Consider the following 20,909-nt stretch of genomic DNA (forward strand, 5'->3'; position numbering starts at 1 on the left):
AGTAAAGTTTCCTTCTTCAAGAGAGCTGCTACCTTCATGCAGCCTCTTACAATGCCTGCTAAACAAAAGAAATATCTCTGACAACTACCGAGGAAAGAAAGAGAGACTGACCAACCCCCTCCATACAGGAGATAGATTGAGCAGAGCTAGCCCTTTCATCGCAGACAAACTCCCGGCAGAAAAGGACCACATTAGGGGTGGTAATCCCCCCATACCACCACCTTTGGAGGGATGCCTGCCAAAGTGGTGGACAGGGTGGCAATTCCATGGGGCAGAACTTGGATGGTAGAGATTCTTTGTCGGATACTGCCTCGTGTTCACCCTCTCACTTAAGCCTGGAACGTGACAAGGGTCCTTGGATTACTCAGGAAAGTGCCATATGAACCCTTGACAAGATCCACAGATAGGGACCTCACACTTCAAAACAGGGTTTTTGTTAGATAGCCTTAGCTTCAACCCAGTGTGGGAGACCTGCATGGTCTGTTGTACATAATGTCACATTCCCAGCACTTGAAGATATTCTCCTTTGCTCTTGAATTTGTAGCAAAAAATTAGTGAGTCTAGGTTTGACTTTTTCAGTCTCATTTCTAATGGAGGCAACCAATAACCCTGATGACCTGCTTCTGTGCCATATGAGGCTCTACATAAAGCATAAGAGATCATGTAAACCCCACTTGCCGAATCTTTTCGTAAGTACACGGAAGACAAAGAAGAAACCATCAATAGAGCCTATAGGGAGCAAAGGAATGCAGCTTCATCCTTAGCCCCTCCTCGACCTCATGAATTCAGAGGGTTTAGTACCAGTTTAGTCTTCAAAAGAATCATTCAGTTACACAAGTGTTGAAGGCAAGTTTCTGGAAGAGAAACCCCACCTTTGCATCAAACTATCTTCGGGATTGCACACACAGGTAGCTAAGATAAGTTTTCCACAGGACCTGTGGTAGTTGTCCAGTAAATGGTGTAGCAAGCCTCACTCTTATCAGAACAAGAAGCATCATGTCTAAGATAGCAGTTGCATTATAAGTCTAAGGTTCAAGAGTGAGAATATTTGGTCTTTCCCATTTTCCTTCTTAACCTCTTGGGATCAGCCAGTGCAACATTATGGAGCTGGAACGTACACTGATGCAGGTTACCACACTATTGATGGTTATTTACTTTACATAGCTAAAGTATAGAATCCCCACACTGCTTAGAAGCAGGAGCAAGACACTTAACACTTCATTGTTCCCACTGAAGATAGGTTCTTGTATGAAAAACTCCTAGGTCACATCACAGGATGCAAGAATCATATGCTCTGCTCTCTTTACCGGACTGAGGATCATGATCCCGGGTTGCTAGCCAGCCAGTTGGGTGAGTGAGACTTCCTCCTTTCTAAGAATGACTCCTCTACTAAGAGGCGAAGGTTTATATTCTCATAGGAACAATTCAAATTTTAAAAGTAATTTGCATATTTCTAGCTATACAAACCCTAGTCCTTAAGGTTTCACTTCCACTGCACTCGCCCCACAAATCCCAGGCAAAATCAAAATAAGAGCTCGGTGCACCGACAGACCCGCACCTCTAGTGGCTACTGGATGGTGGCTGCCAAAACTTCGATAATTCCTCATTAGCCATTTCCAGTTTTCACCAGGTTTGTATAGCTAGGAAAAAATGTAAATTACTATCAAAATTTTGGATATTCCAAGGTTCACACACTAGTTTATAGTAAAATCTTTACACAATTTCAAATATATATAAAGGATAAAAGAAGAATTATCATTTTGGCATTTTATTACTTCAGAACATCGTATGAATTACGAAATCCATCTTGACAACTAACAATGTTGTTAAAAACATACAATACTCTTTCCATCCTGACTCATACAACTTTCTTTATGAAAACTCTCAGATATATGCAAATAAATATAAAATCTCTATGCCACTAAATAAAAATAACTTTGACTACTTTATACATTGTAACTGGAAGTAAAGCTGACATCACACACTTTGTGCCCTAGTTTGTAAAGATTTGCCATCCAATTTGAGTTCTTGCTAATGCTGGTGAATGTCACTCATGAGATTTTCACATTTACTAATAATCATTCACTAATTTTAATGTACTTGATTGAGCTTTAAAATGGTAAATGAAAATTAATGTAATTAAAATGGCTCCTTTGCTGAATATGCAATATGAAGTAAACATTAAACGGGGATTAAAAAAAGTCAATTTGGAGGACATGCTTTACAAATAATCAATAGTATATAAAGAAAAAAATGCTAGGCTTGTTAAACAACTAGCCTTCATGTACTAGAACAGACTTGGGCCACTTGATGCTCTGGCATTTATGGCTGCTGTTCTGAAAATAAACTCTTCAATTGATGCAACAACAAAAAAATTTCATATATTTGGAGGGTATTTAACACCACAAATTTGATACAATTTATATTTTTCATAGCTGTACAAGCCAGAGTCATTTAACAGGGGTTTTACTTTTGTTTTTTTACAGCCAAAAAAAAAAAAAAAAAAAAAAAAATTAGAATCGGTAGATTGCATCATGTAATGTTGGACAGCTAATGTGCATGACGGTACAGTATATGTTTGTCTCAAGCGTCTAGTCACATCACTCCTCTGGTTAGAGACTTGAGGGGTGACTGGGGCGGGACCTTTGACAAATGACTCTTGTTTGTAAAGATAGGAAAAATACAAATTGTATCAAATTTGTAGTTTATTCCTATGCAGATAACAAACTTCTTAGTCATTTAATTGGGAGTCTTCTTCCTTGGGAGAGAGGAATTCTCCGTGGAATAGGTCTGCCTTTTACCCTTAGATATAAAATTACTATAGTAATATTAGGAGGTCAAAGCGAATCCTTTGTGAAGAGTGCAGCTGCCTCGTACCCTTCTGTACCAATCCAAAGAGCTGTACCCGGGTTTAGTGATATGAACATGTGAATAAATATTAATATGTGCAATATATTATATATCAGGCAATCAACACAAGGCATCTTACCTGCATTAACGAGATTTTAAGCGAGGGCTTCAAGTTCGATCAAAATTGCTATTTTCCTTATGTTCGTAAACACCCTTATAATGCAAAGAAACTAATGCTTGCAATAGAAGCAGTTACTTGTCCCATGAGAACTTAAATTAGACTTGCTGTGCAGCAACAATGGATCCTATATGAATGTGTGTTTAAGATTTGGTGTGGGCAATCTATAAAGTAGTAGTTTGTCTCTTCCAGACTCGGGCTTACCCAGTGGTTTCTGCATAACGCTTGGGTTGCAGCAAGCTCACGTGCTAAAGGAGTGACCCATGGAAGTGCTTCCCCTGAGAACTTAGGATTTTATGTTTATTTCTCTCAACCAAAAAGAGATGGTATTTCTGGAAACCTTTTTGGAATGGCTAGTGCTCACCAACAAGTTGGAGATACTGCATCCTTTTTTAGATATTTATATACTGCTCTCACAGGTCATCAGATACTTCTTTGAGAGACAAGATCGTGAAAGTTGAATCTATCATCATCAACTGAGTTTTGGTCACAAATTCAGAAACAAATAACCAATATAGTTCTCTATCCTATGAAAGGAGACACCCAGTGAGATATACCTTGCAGTTCACTCAGTCTCTTGGTTGAAGCCAAGGCAAGGAGGAGGAAGACTGTCTTTCAGGGTGGGGTCTTTCTGTCTAAGGCTTTATGCATGGGTTCATAAGGGGCTTTCTTTAAAGCCCATAGGACCTTGGTCTCATCCCAGGAGGATGGTTTTAGTTCTCGAGGAGGACAAGACTGCTCGAAAATTATTATAGCCGAGACGTCCAGACCTTCCAGTTTGAAAACTTGGTTCAAGGCCAACCGGTAGCCTTTCACTGCAGCCACAGAAAGGGCCTTCTTGTTGCTTAGGAACACTGAAAAGTCTGCGATCAGGAAAATAGCGGCTTTGAGTGGAACAATATTCCCTCTATGACACCAATCACAGAAGATTTTCCACTTTACCTAGTAAACTGCTGCAAATGACTCGGAGGAATCCGGAAAGTTGCTTCATAGTTGATCTAGACAAGCCTTTCCTTCAGAGGGGACACTGGATAGTGTCCAACCTCTCCACTGCTGGTCACCTTGGGGCCAAACGCATTACTCTCTGACTCCCTTGGATATTCTGAATCTGTTTAGTGTCTGGCGAATCAGACAGAACAGTGGGAAGGCGTAAAAGTCTAGACCGCCCCACGGGTGTTGAAATGCGTCTTCCATCACTGCAGATTGGTCTGGGACTGGAGGGCAATACACTGGAAGTTTTTAATTCAGGTGGGTGGCGAACATGTCCAAAGAAGTGGAGCCCCTCAAAGTCACAAGAGGAAGCAATGATCTTTCTCTTCCCAGGAATAAATCTTGCCAAGAGAGAGAATGCCTGGGACTGTATCCATTTATAATTACTAATGCTAAATTGCATAGCAGGAGGCTATGCCGCTTGGTTTGAATATGTAGATCACTACCGTGGAGTAGTCACTCATCAATACCACCAAGTGACCTCTCAGAATTTGCAAAGTGAAGTATCGCTAGTTGCACCAATTTCATTTCAATGAAGATTATGTGGATGGAAGCTCTCGTCTTTTGACCATAGGCCCCAAATCTGTTCCTTTCCCATATGGGCGCCCCATCCTTGGCAAGACGCATCTGTGAACAGTAAGAACTGTGGGGGGAAGATCCTGAGGGGGTATTCCCACTAACAGGTTGGATCCTTCTCTCTGGTTACAGCTCGTTTTCCTTTTGCCTGCACATACACCGAATAGTCTAGCCTATTCTTTACATATTCTCCTGTCCTCATACACCTGACAATACTGAGATTAACAAACAATTCTTCATCACAAGTGGTTAACTACTCTAATGTAATCGGTGGCTACTTTCCTCTTAGTAAGGGTAAAAGGAACTCTTTAGCTATGGTAAGCAGCTCTTTGAGGAGGAAACTCCAAAATCAAACCATTGTTCTCTGGTCTTAGATAGTGTAAGAGCCTCTGTACTATGGTCTTTCACTGTCTTGGGGTAGAGTTCTCTGGTTTGAGGTTACACTCAGGCATACACTTCTATCTTATTCTTCCTCTTGTTTTTTTTTGGGGGGGGGGAAGTTTTTATAATTTATAAATGAAATATGTATTTTAATGTTGTTATTGTTAATTACTTTCTTCACTCGGCTATTTTCCCTGTTGAAGCCCTTGGGCTTATAGCATCCTGCTTTTCCAATTAGGGTTGTAGCTTAGCAAGTAATAATAATAACAGGTTCTCCTCCCTCAGCCACCACAGGAGGTCCGATATCATCTCTGGAGGTACGCTTAGCAAGGTTGCAGGATGATCTAAAGCTTGGGATCACTGGTTCTTCGGAGACCACTGTATTGAGAGTAGATGCAACCTCCCCAGGGGACAAGTTTCTCTGAGGGAAGTGACCTAATAACTTCTGCCACGTACAGGCAGGCAGGCAGGAGGTCACCTTTCAGGAAAGTTGCTGCCTAAGTCCTGAACTTCACTACTCTGTCTGCTGTAGGGAAGGTCTTAGCTTGCACCGAGTCCATGTCCATTCCCAGATACCTGATGGATTGCACAGATCCAGCAACACATCTTTCTGCTTTAGCAGGAGAGCTCTGGAATTTGCCAAGAGAATCCAGTCATGTAAGTATCTCAACAGCCTGATACCCAAGGCATGAGCCCAGGCTGAGACAAGGACTAAGACTTTGGTGAAGATTTGAGGGGCTGTAGATAGGCCAAAGCACAGCATCTTGAACAGTTTGTCTTGAAAGGGAAACCTTAGGTACTTTCTTTAGCTGGATGGATGGGTACCTGAAAGTAAGCATCTTTCAACTTGTGGTCAGAAAGTAGTCGTTCTTCCTGATGACCTGGAGAAAGGAGTCTCCATTTTGAACCTTGTCTGCAGGATAGAGAGGTCTATGACGAGTCTCAAATCACCCGCCAGCTTCTCTACCAGGAATAGATTGCTGAGGAAACCCATATAGTCGTGTAAGACTACTTCTATTGCATCCTTTAGGAGCTTGGTCACTTTCTTTGCCAGTAATAGACCTTTTGATGATCCTTCATATAGTAAGATCCAACTCCTGGTCAGAGGTGGTGGGCAGTCTGTGAAGGGGATCAAATACCCTGAACTGAGGAATTCTTCTGTCCAGGGGTCGTCCCCTAGGGGTTGCCACCTTTGCCAGTTCCTTTAGCTGGGGGGGGGGGGGGACAAGGGGGACAAGCCCGTCATAGTGTGAGCCCCTGCTGCCACGTCTTCTTCGACCGGAGGGATGACTTCTCCAAGGAAAGTTAGGACTAGAGTTCCTTCTCCTAGTTTTTAGTCCATCAGTGGGAGGGAGATGATGTTGCTGTTGGGTAGGTTGCCTAAAGGACAAGCTCTTAGTCTGCTTCTTAGGAGTGGGCAACCTCGGTGCCGCAGCTCTGTTGGCTACTTGGTTTTCCCTTGGTTTTCCCCTAGTCCTCCTAACTTCTCAATTGCTTCTGTACATCTGGCTGGATAGCATTCTTGGACGAAAATCTAGATATGGCAAGAGTAATAACACTCGACCTCCCAGCTTTAGGAAGCTAGGGAAGGGAGGCCTGCTTGGAGCATGAAGGTATTGCCAAATCTGCCCGAGGAGATGCATCCGAGGTGATCTGACTATCCTCAAAGTATAGAGATGACAAATCTGTAGACTCATCCCAGACACTCAGAGGAATTTCTTGTCTTGTCAAGGACCTCTAGGCGTACGAGGCAAGCCTTTCTCGGTAGGACAAATTGGAGACATAGTTAGGATCTTCCAACAAGGCAGCCTTGATATTGGGGGGAAATGACAACCTCAACTCTTAAGGTCGTTACGGGGATGAGGAGACACTTTTAACGAGAACATCTTGTCAGCATAATCAGAGTATAACACCCCACTCAGTGCACTCGTGGGGGTGAGGAGGATCTAGACAAGGCAGCATAGTCTGGAATAGAAGCATCGAGCGGATCTCGCTCAGGGAGAGCAACTGCTATAGACAGGGGATACGCGATAAGAACAGGTTCAATCTCGTAAAGCACTTAAACTTACACGGGGAGAAGTTTACAAATTAAGGTCCATCTTCCTCCATGGCAGAAACCTCAGAGGGATTCTGACACGCACAACTAGGATAGGCGAGAACATTCAATGCCACACCTAACTTGCGTTTCTTCTCAACCACTTGCTAAGGGAGAAGGAGGCAAACGATCTCTCTTGGCTCTCTCCCATTGGGAGGGAGACTACTCCCTACAATACTTGCATGGAGATTTTACCGAACATCTCTTTCCTGTACACATTGGACATATCAGGTGAGGATCCACATCTATCCTGCTCATGAAAGGGTGACCATTACTGGCCGGACAGGAATGCATCGAGGTTGACATAGTCGAAAAGGCACACTCTGAAATGCAAATAATTCACACGCAAGGGACCAATAATGTCTTAACACAAAGACACTAGCACAAGCAAAAAAAGGTGATGAGTGTAGGCAATGTGATTGTCTGATCGTAGGAGTGAAAGCAGGGACATCCTACTGCCTCCATAGCCAAAAGGGAAGTGATTAGACACTTGAGACAACCAAAAACCGTCAAGCGTACTCGCTGCCGAGCAGCATAGTGTAACACAATCTACCAATTCTCTTTTTTTTTTTTTTTTTTTCTTTTCAGTCCATAAGAAACAAAACCATTAGTAACCCTACTAAATGACTCAGAAGTTTGTATCCGCGTAGGAATAAATATTTACTACACTAGATTATTATTTCTTACAAACCCATTTATCATATATTGCCTTATTTCCTGACATACATCCCTGTCACACCATTCTAATTAAGGATTCCAGAGAGTTTTGGTATACTTAAATCTCATTAATCCAGACCATTTTCATTCAGTTCCCATGCTAATATTTTACTGTATTTTTAAATAGCAAGCTATAGTAAAATATTTCAAATAACTTAACATAGTATTTTATTCTTATTGAAATTATTCACTTCTGTACATATGTATACAGTATATAAAAAAAACTGCTGAAATTTACAAACTAACTGCACAAACATAAAAATTTTGAGTAGCTTATCTCTTAAAATTATTAAACGAAAAATATCACAAATTTTAAGTAATTTGTATTTTTCCTAACAGTACTTGCCTCGAACTACTTTCTTAGGAGTATCTGGGATCTCCTCCCATCCGACCAGAGTTTTGTGTAGTTTACCCTAGTCCCGTTTTCTATGAGGGATAACCTCGGGCGGAGTGATACGCGCCCTGAGGCTAACCCCGGGTCAGAGAGCATGCTTGCTCAGGTCTCGACCCACAGTAAGTTCTTGGCAGCTTAGGTTTCTAAGAAGTCCAGTAAGGCACTCGGGGAAGGAAGGGTGGGCCATTACCCGAAAGTAGTTAGAGGTAAGTACTGTTAGGAAAAATACAAATTACTTAAAATTTGTGATTTGTTCCAACACAGAGTACTTACCTTGAACTACTTTCTTCGGAGACTTATACTTTAGGAGGTGGGAGTGGCCTTCCAGACCTAGAGACCATGCTGAAGCATATCCTAAGAACCTAGATAGGAGGCTAGGCTCTGTTGACCCCAAAGAAACACGAGAAAAGAGGTAAAACTACTCAAAAAACTTATGTTAGTGTCTAAGTAACTCGCCTCTGCAAGAAATCCTAGGAGACATGTCAATCCAATAACAGTGTATCTTGAAGCAGGCTCGGGGCTATCAGAGTCAATTTTTGAGCGGAAACAGGGGAAGGAAGAACAAGAGGGTTAAGAAACGAACCTGTGTCTCTTGGACTTACTACCCGCGGTTATCACTGGGGCTATACAGTACCTTTAAACCGTTTGGAGCGCGGAAATGACGGTACCTATCGAGAACCCGTCCAGGGACTTCCTCAAATAGTCCTTCAAGAAGTGAGGTATGAAAGTTGACTGGTTAACTTAGGTGCCTGCTCAGTATCTGGCCCACTGCCATATTCTTCTCGAATGCCAACGACGTACTTAGGCCCCTAATGTCGTGGGGTCTGGGTTTGCCTGGCAGTGGGATTCCTGCGCTACTGTAGGCTCTGATAATCACCTGCCGCAGCCAGAAGGAGATAGTGTTTTTCGAGACTGGCTTCTTCACTAGGCCTGTGGAAACAAAAAGACTTTTGATCCCGGGTCGAAGTCTGGCTGTCTCCAAGTATTTCCTTATTGCCCTGACAGGGCACAGCCGCAAGTCCCTCGGGTTTTCCGACCGAGGAATTGCTGGCACTGAGTAGCCCTCAAACCTGGGATCCCACATGGCTGGATTCTGGGTCGTTGCTACGAAGGATGGTACGAACCTGAAGGTAGCTTCCGGCCAACCCTTCGAGTGTGAAACCTCGTAAGACAGTCCATGAATCTCCCCTATTCGTTTTGCGGAGGCCAACGCTAGCAGAAAAACTGTCCTTGTCCACGATGTCTTTTAGGGGTTCGAAGGGCGGTTCTGACAACATCTTCAGGACTCTGGCCACGTCCCACTGTGGTACCCTAACGGCTTGAGGGGGGCACGATTGCTCGAAACTCTTGATGAGCATCGAGATATGTCTAGAAGCACCCAGGTCGATGCCCTTCAGGAGGAAGACTTGGCCCATCGCAGCCGGGATGGACATGTTAACCACGTCCCTGAGATAGACCAGGAAGTCCGCTATTTCTGGGATAGAGGCCCTCAGTGGTTTGATGTTCTTAGAGACGCACCATTTAGTAAATGTGGCCCACTTAGCCTGGTAGACCGCTGCCGATGATCGTCTCAGGTAACCTGACATCCTTGCTGTGAAGGGCATCCCCTTGAGGGTGTTCGATCTGACGTGCCACCACTCCAGGACTTCTTTAGTCTCCGGGAAAACTGGGATCACCTTGTGGGGGGGGGTCTCTCTCTGGTTCCAGAGCTCTTTGAGATTCCATTGGACTCCCCTGAGTTTAAGTCTCCCCTGGGGGACCAGCTTCTCCAATGACAAGAGGTGGCCTATCAGTCTCTGCCAATCCTTCGCTCTCCTGGGCTGGTCCGACAGGAAGGGACGGAGGATCTGGTCTAAGTTGTCTAGTCTCTCCCCGGAAGGGAAGGCTCTCGCCAACCGGGAGTCTAGGACCATTCCGAGGTAGGTCATCCTGGTGGAGGGTATCAATTGGGACTTCTCCAGGTTGATGATGATACCCAGGACATTGCAGAACCGCAGTAGCTCCGCGCCTTGCTCCCTCAGTACTTCCCCTGAGGCTGAAAGTAACAACCAGTCGTCCAGGTACCGAATCAGGCGGATACAGATACCCTGTTCGTGTGCCCAGGCTGAGACCGTTGTGAAGACTCTCGTGAAGACCTGAGGTGCTGTTGACAACCCGAAGGGTCTTGAACTGCAACGTATGGGAACCCCATTTCACCCTTAGGTACTTCCTGCTGGAGGGATGAACTGGAATCTGGAAGTATGCGTCCTTGAGGTCTATGGACATCATGAAGTCCCCTTCCATTAAGGACGCTAGGACTGACTTCGGGATGTCCATCTTGAAGTCGGTCTTGTACACAAACTTGTTGAGGGCTGAGGTCTATGACCGGTCTCCATTCCCCTGTCGCTTTCTCCACCAGGAAAAGCCTGCTGTAGAACCCCGGGCCCGGATCCTTCTATCGCCCCTTTTGCCAGCATCACTGAGACCTCCTCTTGCGGGGCTGTCCTTCTCAAGGGGACTTTGGGAGCCAACCACTCTGCCTGTTGATCTGGCATTAGGGGTGGAGGTAACCTGTACCCTTCTTTCAGGACTGCTACGGTCCACGGGTCCGCCCCGTTGTCCTTCCATGCTTGCCAAGAATGTCTGAGGCATCCCCCCACCTGAGGCTTCGGCAGGAATAGGGGGCCTCTCCCCCTATCTTCTTCTAGAGCCGTGGCCTGACCGCTGCGTAGGAAGGCCTATACGAAGATTGAGCCGGGGCTGTTCCCCTACTGGAGGGCTGCAGTGGCTGCGACCAGGCTGTAGTAGGGGCGTCTCTCCTAGGCTGGCTAGGCGAAGCCCGAGGAGGGCGGGGAACGTCGGAGGTGGTTCTTCTGTGGGTGGGTCTTCTCGCCGGAGGGGGTCTGGAATCTCCCGTGTCCTTCAGTTTCCTGACCCTTTCTATTGTTTCTTCAGCCGCCTTCAGGGGGAAAATTGAATCGTCCCACAGGGGCAGGCTCCTCGGGGACCTCGCTTCCCTGTCGGGGAGACGCCTGGTGAGCTTATTGAGGACTGTGTCCCTCCTCCGCAGAACCCAGTTGGCGGCCTGTGCGAGGGACTGGTACGACAAGAACTTCAGGGCCTTACCTCCAGAGGTAATCAGCTCCTTCAGTAAGGCCTGGTTCTCCGGGATAATGAGGTCGTAGGAGGACTGGACGCCTACTAGGGTGGAAGCCCACCAATCCAGCCACGAAGACACGTTTACGAGGTCCTTAGCTATCTCCTCCATCATGGTCGCTTCTGACGGAGAGAAACAGACTGGTGCTGTAGAGGCCCTTTCTTCCGCTGCTCCTTGGCTCCACCGTACAAGCACCTGCATGATGTCCCTCTGGAAGGTAGAATTTGCTCTGAGACTTCAGACCCTGAAGCAGCTTGGGTCTTGGGGGCTTCGGCATGGTTGGCCACGATCTTATTCACGTGGGCCCTACCTAGCCTAACGTCCCTGGCTAACGGGAGTGCTAGAGAGGGTCTCTGCTGGACGGGGGCATCCACTAGTCTGCTGAGACTAGATTGCCAGAATTCTTCGGAGGAGGGCTCGGGCTCGTCCAACCTATGATGCCTCCTGATGAGCCCTATCACCCTCCTGTAGGCTGACACCTCCGCTGCCGAACCCTCTACATTGTCGTCCAGCCCCTCCATAGGGCGCCCTACTGCTTGGGACGGGGCTCCTCCGACAGAGGCCTCCGTAGGGGCCCCTCCGACAGAGGCCTCCGTAGGGGCCCCTCCGACAGAGGCCTCCGTAGGGGCCCCTCCGACAGAGGCCTCCGTACGGGGGGAAGGAGAAAACTTGGCCCGCTCCGACTCCTGTGGCTCTGGACGTAGGACGGGCATCGCTGTCAAGACGGGGGCCTCCGTCCTAGGTCTATCCTTCTTCGCGGAGGTCCAGGCATCTGCGGGCCTACTCGACGAGGGGAGTTGCTTCTCACGATCCTGCCGATTCGAAGATAACTTGGGGGTTGGGACGTGGCTGCCAGACCAAAGTGGCAACTCTCTCTGCTGGGTGGATGGAGCCGGAACCTTCACGGACTTATGCCTGTTCGCTGGGACCTGAAACGACGACTCCCTCCGTCGGTCGTATCTGCCGCAGGATGCGTACCTCTCCGTCGATCGAGTTCTAGGGTGCCAACTTGAGGAGCTCGGGACTGCTGACAGCTCGATGAGTTTGCTGCGTGGGATGACCACCCATTCTTACCCCGGGGAGCCACTTCTCCTATATTTTCTTCTGGGGGATCTGGATCGTCTAGCCACGTGGTGGGACCTGGAGCGGGAGCGACGTCTTCGAAGTTTCCTCCGGGCCTCGTCCTCCTAGGAGCAAGAAAAGACTTCGGCCGAAGAGCCCGAAAACTTGTAGGACCTCGCCGGCGGGCCCGACTCGCGTCGCGTTGTTGGGGGTCCACTCGACGCTCAATGGAAGACGGGGCCTGCAAGAAGACGTCCGGAAGTGTGTAGCTGAAGGCGCTGGAGGGGAGCGTGGGCGTTCTTCATTGGGGGACCAGGTTCCAAAGCCTTCTTCCATCCTCAACGGGGACCTGAAGGGTGTCTTCGGCGGTACCCACGCGAGGGAGTCTGATGGCGGCGAGTCTTCCCTCTCAACGGCACCCTCGGCTGTAGAAGTACCTGAAAAGCACACCCAAGAGGCGGGAGAAGAGGTAGAAACATTTTTACCCCACATAGGGTCATCTGAGGAAACGGGCCCTGCTTGCACCAGGGCTTCGTCCCCGCACATACTCCCGACCCTCCCTCAGGCCCCTCACTTGCCTGGGATGATGCCACAACCCCACTATCCTGCAACTCAGACTCCTGGGAAGGGCCACAGGCCAATTCCCCGCAACGGACTTACCTCGTCCCCTACTCTGGGTAGGGGAAGGTGGCAGGGAGGCTCGGTCTGACGACACGCCCGGCGAAGTAAGAGGAGAAGAGACGTTCGGTTTCTTAGGTGACCTCTTCGGCGCCTTCTTCTTTTTGATGCCGTAACGCACCCACTGCACTCCGTTCCAGGACACGCACTCTGTTCCAGGACACGCACTCCGGGCACGTGGCCGGAGGGGAACACACACTGCCCCTACACGACGAACACAAGGAGTGCGAGTCTACTTCGGGTTTCGACAGGAAAGCACCACACGATTTACCGGCCATAGGCCCAGGACAACGACTGGGATGCTCCATGACACACTAGTAACGCACAGCGAGACACAGGAACGCAGAGGGAAAGAATAAGCTAAAGCACAAAGGTACCATGTGGGGACCGCTTGAGACACAAAGGGAAGTCGGGGACACAAATGGTCGCACTGGGTTAGGAGAGCGTCAAGATGATATCGCGACGCGACCAGAAAACTTACTGGAGGTCGAGACCTGAGCAAGCATGCTCTCTGACCCGGGGTTAGCCGCAGGGCGCGTATCACTCCGCCTGAGGTTACCCCTCATAGAAAACGGGACTTGGGTAAACTACACAAAACTCTGGTCGGATGGGAGGAGATCCCAGATACTCCTAAGAAAGTAGTTCGAGGTAAGTACTCTGTGTTGGAACAATGAATAATTATGATTGAAAGGTACAGTGATACCCCATCCTACAAGTTTAATACGTGTAGTTTCCAAACCAATTTACAGCATATGTCAAAATTACACCCTATTAAATGACTGGTCATCCTTATACACTTCAAGATACTTACAATCAGCTATAATTACATAAAAAAGAGACCAGAGACCTACTTTAATAAATATTAATGTGAAGTACTTGAATACAGGGTTTGAATGAAATGAAAGTAATAATTGAGAGGGATGTACAGTACAGTAATACAGTATTTGATGCATTAACAAGGGACACTTTACCTTAAAGTTGATATTCTTCTGCCTACTGAAGACAAAAAAAAAGAGTGGAGTTGGAGGTGACCAACTAGATGTTAAAAAGGGATGACAACAATGTTGGATATGGACATGGCAGTTGTGAGGTTTCCTTGCTGTAAACCCCAATGTTAATAACAGTGGTTCTTTATAGCATTGAGGTTAGGTGAGGACTATAATATTCTTACATTTTTCAACTTTTACAAGGAAAATATCTGTACTGTGGTGGATACGGTTCCTTTTCTTCATTTCAAAAATTATCCTTTATAAGAGAACACATTATCAGTGATATTAGATAATTTGGCAAAGCATCCGCATATAGGATCTTGAAACTCAAAGATTATCATAGCTTTCATAAATAATAATAATGCTGCATTTAATCTTTGGAATCGGGGCATCTAGTTAAATATAAATAATGTTTCAACATTACATAGGCTTACAAGTGTCTACTGTTGATTAAATCCCACTTTCTCCGACATGACTTGACAGATTACTTGCCTCAATTCATGATACATGTCTTCCCTTCCCTTCACATTGCCTGTTAGTTTGCTTTTGGTTAAAGTGATATTACTTATGTGACTAATCCTATAACATTCCGCACATCAGAACCAAATATGATACACGAAATATGCGTGGCCTGAGACACTTCTGCCCACAACAAGATACACAAAATATGTTCATCCAAACAACACTACTATTCTCAATATGATACACAAAAGGAGTGTCCCTGTACAATACAGTAATGATGAGAAAGAATTGTAAGCTCACCTTCGTAAACCTCAATTAATGTGCCGAGCTAAGATGATAAAACACATCACAGCTAAAAAAAAATAAATAAAAAATTAACCACTAATAAGGCTGAACTGGAAGCAAAATTACTAAACGCTAATATATATTAATAAAGTGTAATTATAATTAATGCATACAACAAAAAGCAAAAATTATGTACTGTATTGTGTTGCACAGCCATCCAAGCCAAAGCTAAAAGAATACACAATGAACTGAGAATTGTAACAAAATCAAGAGTGATTTTAACTAACCCACTAGTCAATTTCACAAAAGATCCAAGAAGTTCAAAGTTGTCAGGGAGGAAAAATATAATTCATAAGAAATACTCAGTAATCAGAGGGGAAAAGCATTTTGACTATAACTCAATGCTTAATTATAAAAAGCAAATATTAATAGCAAAAAAATTGCATAAACAATTATTGAATGATAGTAGTATTTCAAAGGAAAACCTGAAAACATTCCAAGGAAGATCAATGACAATAACACCTTAATACTGTACTTGTATAGAAAGTGAGAGGGAAGCCATATTTTACAAGCAAACTTAACATCCACAATATAAGCTTCTAAGCTTCTCATTCTAACCACAAACATAAGATTGGTATGACAGGGATTTCTAAATCTGTGGAAATATGACAGTATATAGATCAATGAGAATATAACAAAAATACTAATTTACAGTAATGTACAGTGAATATTCATAAAAATTATTTGTAGAATACTATAATTAAGCTTTGGAATTATTTAATAAAAGTAGATCCATTTATAATATACTGAACCTTACATAATTCAAAATCTAGTAATAATTCATTATCTTCATTCATCTAGCCAATGTATTTCAGACAATAAAAAACATTCATGATATATACTGGCCTTATATGTTGACTTCCGATTATAATAATTTATTAATGTTAAATTTTACCACCTCTATTAACAAAACTGTAATCACAGAGAAGTCAAGGGCATGCAGAGAATACATAGAGTATCTGTCATTCATGAAATCAAAATGAGGACATTTTTAGCTATGATTCATTCTTTAACCATTGACATTTATAAGCAATCCTCATAGACTCTATAATAAATATTTAAGTTCTGCAGACCCTTATAAATACACATACCCTTTATTAATGAGTTACTAAAAACTATGACCTTTCATCATCTTTAATTTTTCACGTAACACCAGATGATGGCAGTGCACAAAGTTTACAGTATGTCAGAATGATAGTAAATTCTGAAAACAAAAGTCATATATTAAATAAAATGTGTAAAGCATAATAATTACCACTACTACTATATATACATATAATGGTACAATAAAAGAAACAAAGTAACCTAACATATGTATCATAAAACAAATTTTGGCATTCAATTGGAAAAAAGTACTGCTATACACTAAATATTTACTAAACTTTTGAGGAATGAAAAAAAAATAAACTACTTGATTGTTAATGACTTGTATTAAAGTTGATGCTGTTTGAAGGGCTATCTTTCCCAAAAGATACCCCCCAATTAAGCAGTAAATCATGATCTAAGTTCTAAGTGAACAGATCAAAAGAGATAGAAAAAACAAGAACCCTTTTCTAAATACATTATATGGCATTGAGCACCCACAAGAAGCATTTCCCTATGAACTGTAGATTCACTCGAAGTCTCTAAAGACACATTTATACGAGGCTACTTACGCAAGTTACAGCATCTAAGAAGAAATCTTTAATGAAGTTTCGATTTAAGTAAAACAAGAAGAACTGATGATTACTGGTAAAATAACAAAGATTAAGAATTATAATTTGATTAAGTCTGAGACGGATAGACTGATGAATAAACCTGTTAAACCTGAAGGTTCACATCATGTATCGTATTCCATTCATTACAAGGTGTAAACACAGTTAGCTAAGACATTAATCTTTTTCACACTTAAGACATAATTGTGAGCAATTTAACGACATTTAATCAGTACTACTGTATAACTTACAATTGAGAGAGAAAAAAATAAACCTATACTATACAGTACACTGTACTGATCAACATTGGGTGGAAAAAACTGTGCAATTGTAACTATAAAAAATGAGCTGCAAAACCAACAGCTGCAGTATTTATAGTTATAGGCATGGTGAGCACCAGTACCTAAGGAACCGTCATACTGTTAGTAACAAAACCTGACTAATCCATAAATACTCTACTACAAATTCTTGAAAATTTGGAATATTGTTACACCACTCACTGTTTCAGAAAGAATGCTTTTTACTCACACTAAAAATTTAAACAACAACATGAATACACATCTTTAGATAAAGCCTCAGTATTTACAGATAAAGCACATGATTTTGTGTAAATAAGGCAAATGACAAGCAAACCATTCTCATACGAAGTCTTACCTTCGACAAAATCTCATTGAGAAACTCTGCCCTAAATTAGAACCATTCTCTTATGATCTAAGATTCTTTCCATCACCAACAAACTCTAGTCTGAATGCGATGCAAGATATACATGTTTGAAAATTATGCAGTGGTAAGGGAAAATTTACACAAAACACTTGAAAAGAGTTTTTTGGGTGAAGTACAATACACTACAATATGGTCATTACTTATGGCAAGGTAAGTCTTTCAAATGTTATCATAATTGCCCAAAAAGTAAAGAAAAGAGGAAACTACAGAATTAAGTTTTGAAAAATCAGAGAGCATTTCAAGGAAATTACTGCCTGTCTAGAAAAACCCTGAAAATGTTATCTATTAAAGGACATTAATAAATGACATCAAATAAGGACAAATAATTTTAAAACAATTAAGAGGTTACTTGTTTGGTAAAAGATTTAGTATATCTGTTATTCAGAAATCTAACATAGATCACCAAACTGTTATTAATCTTGAATATCTCAAGAAAATCTTAGCAATAACAGTGTATTTTCCCTCAACTGGATATCATGCTCGTGAAACAACTTGAAGTTCATACTTCAAAAGGCTATTCAGACAAGTATAAAATGCACTCCAATGCATTAAACACTTGCAGTAATGTTACTATTACCATGAATTACTCCTTTCTCTATGAAAAATACAGATATGCTAGTAATATCTGCATCTATACTGTATATCTATATCATATATATTATTTAGTCCTTGTAAAACGTGTAGTAAAATTAAAATCTGAATAGCTACATAAATATAGATTAGAAAATTTAATAGAAGTAACATTATTTGAGCATTGTAGCTAACAGATAATACTTTTAAATATAGAGAAATAATTTCAAACAGTAAACCATTTGACATTTAATCAAAATAGCATTTTCTTTAATTTGGAATATTGTGCCTGGCATTCACAATTAAATTGCAAAAAAACAAGTAAATTTTTAAAATAACTTCTCTTGACACATTAATAGAAAAGTAATCTTTTGCCAGCACATAACAAAAACATTGATTACATTAACCATGAAAAGTATGAACACCCATGAATGACTCAACCTTCATGTTACTTGAATTGTACTCTGCAATTTATAACTTTCATTCATAGATAAGCATTGTTTTGCAAATGAGAATGATATGCTTAATTTATCATTTTCCAGACTATGAAACTAGAACTTCTTTATATTTCAAGTCATCTATGCATCTACAAAATGGGGAATTTTTGTTTCTCTAAGTCTCAATACTGATATGCATAAAGACGCACTATCATCCATCAGTTAGGTGTCCGAGACAGCACTTGGGAAAAAATATTTCATGACAGCCTTAAATTCCTGCGAGACCTAAAGTATGCCAGTAAATATTTTGAAAGCATCATAATTTACAGTACAAAAGTGTAATGTATTGGCAGTATTAAATAAAGCTTCAAAACATACTGGCAATGACTATATGACAGTCTCTTCCTACAGTTAAACCATATTGTTTTGAAACAAAAATTTCAAACCCTGAAAATAAAGTCAAATTTATCATATAAACTTTCAGAAGAACTTTAACATGAACAAGCTTTCATAAGAAGGACAAGTTCATATATATATATATAAAGAGCCCCTCTTGTGATCAACACAAGCTATTTACCATTTGTGTAATATTACAACAATGTTGCTAGTTCAGGAGAAAATCTTTGTATAGATTTGAAAGAGAAAATAATTTTGAAGCATGAATTGAATTAATATACCAGATTAATTCACTTATAAAACGAATAACGTAAATAATGGTCACAAAAGGATTGTGAAAATGGGTCTTACTCTGAAATATTTCCCCAAAATAATTATCCTAAATACTTAAATAACCATTGTCAAGTTTCCAAGGCTATTATTTTTAATTAAAAAAAAAAAAATAATTAAGTCTGCTGAATTTTATATACTGTATTAGTTCTAATATGAAACTGAACAACACGCATGAAAATATCATGTAATACTACAACAATGCTGCTAGTTCAGGAGAAAGTCTTTGTATAGATTTGGAAGAGAAAATAATTTTGAAGTGTGAATTGAATTAATATACTAGAATAATTCACTTATAAACTGAAAAATGTGAAGTGCAGTTGTCATGATACTGCATTATTATATTCTAGGTTGGAGACAAATATGCAATTATATTTAATGTATTGGAACTAAATTTTAGCTCTTCATTAATAAGACCCAAAAGCTAATCAAAGAAACCAATCATCTTTAGAAAACACCTTGTGCTGCCTTTGCATTTATCTCAGGCTGGCTGCCTGGGACTATGTGAGTGACGATTGATAGTTCGTTTCTGAGCCATAATTGGACATCCAGGATCATCATCTGGATTCTGATACTTACGAACCCTGCACGTTTGAGGAAGAGACAAAAGAGAAGGAGGAGGGGGTCAAATGACAACAGCTCCCGCTTCGGAGCGACTCTCGGGTAAAGACGTACAGTCCAACCAACGATTAGTACTTGGGTCAAAATATTCAACGTGTGCTATAGTAACCTGAAAAAAAAAATTATATTCAAAAGCAATTCCTATTTTCAGAAATATGAATAATTTTAATTCAGTATTGCACTATTATTTAGATCCTAAATAACCTAATTCATATGGGCATTTCATCTATATCATGAAATGAATTTAATTTTATTAATTATTTATGTTATAGAGATCTTGCATAAAAAAGCCTGAACTTTAATATAAAAATAAAATAAAAAATCAACATTAAATACCCCTTACTACCTCTCCATATTTTACTACCTAAAAAGTCTTTAATGTACATAGGGTGTGGTGATGAAAAGATTAAAAAAAAACAATTCACATCAAAGTGCCCACTGAAGAGGAGGAGAAGCGGGGAAGATCATCATCATCTCCCGCCTATTGACGTAAAGGGCCTGGGTTAGATTTTGCCAGTCATCTCTATCTCTATCTCGAGCTTTTAATTCAATACTTCATTCATCATCTCCTACTTCGTGCTTCATAGTCCTCAGCCATGTAGGCCTGGGTCTTCCAACTCTTCTTATGCCTTGTGGAGCCCAGCTGAACTTTGGTGAACTAATCTCTCTTGGGGAGTGCGAAGAGCATGCCCAAACCATCTCCATCTACCCCTCATCCTGATCTCATCCACATATGGCACTCGAGTAATCTCTCTTATAGTTTCATTTCTAATCCTGTCTTGCCATTTGACTCCCAATATCCTACTGTGGGCTTTGTTCTCAAATATACTAAATTTATTAGAGATTGTTTCATTGTCATACCATGACTTACATCCATAGAGTAACACCAATCTCTCTTAACTGATATATAGTCTGATTTTGTGTAATTTCAGGATATTTGATTTCCAAATTTTACTTAACCTAGCCATTGTTTTGCTTTTTTCAATCTTTCACTAAACTCTAATTCTAAAGACCCTGTATTGGAGATCATAGTTCTTAAATACTTAAATGATTCTACCTCATTAATCCTTTCCCCTTCCAATGATATTTCATCTTACATTGCATACTCAATTCTCATCATCTCTGTCTTTCTTCTATTTATCTTCAGCCCAACCTCGTGTGATGTTTCATGCATTCTTGTAAGCAAGCATTGCAAATTGTGGTGTTCTGCTAACAAGGACAGCATCATCAGCATACTCTAAGGTCTGCTAAATTCCTATCACCAATCCAGTCCAATCCTTCTCAA

At 41.9% G+C, this 20,909-nt stretch overlaps 2 protein-coding genes across 3 annotated transcripts in view; one reads left to right on the plus strand and one right to left on the minus strand.

Moving 5' to 3' along the window:
- The window catches only part of Hus1-like (Hus1-like checkpoint clamp component), a 128,021-nt gene that overhangs the window by 91,353 nt on the left and 15,759 nt on the right, over positions 1-20,909 (plus strand). The gene's annotated exons all lie outside the window — the stretch shown is intronic.
- The window catches only part of LOC137634264 (actin-binding protein IPP), a 107,794-nt gene continuing 102,514 nt past the window's right edge, over positions 15,630-20,909 (minus strand). For both annotated transcript variants that reach the window (XM_068366548.1, XM_068366549.1), the window contains exon 9: positions 15,630-19,733. In XM_068366548.1, coding sequence (XP_068222649.1) covers positions 19,629-19,733 — 105 coding nt within the window. In that variant the 3' untranslated portion in view covers positions 15,630-19,628. The remainder of the gene's footprint in view (positions 19,734-20,909) is intronic.

This window comes from Palaemon carinicauda, chromosome 44 (genome assembly GCF_036898095.1).
Source record: "Palaemon carinicauda isolate YSFRI2023 chromosome 44, ASM3689809v2, whole genome shotgun sequence".
NCBI classification, from domain to species: Eukaryota; Metazoa; Arthropoda; class Malacostraca; order Decapoda; family Palaemonidae; genus Palaemon; species Palaemon carinicauda.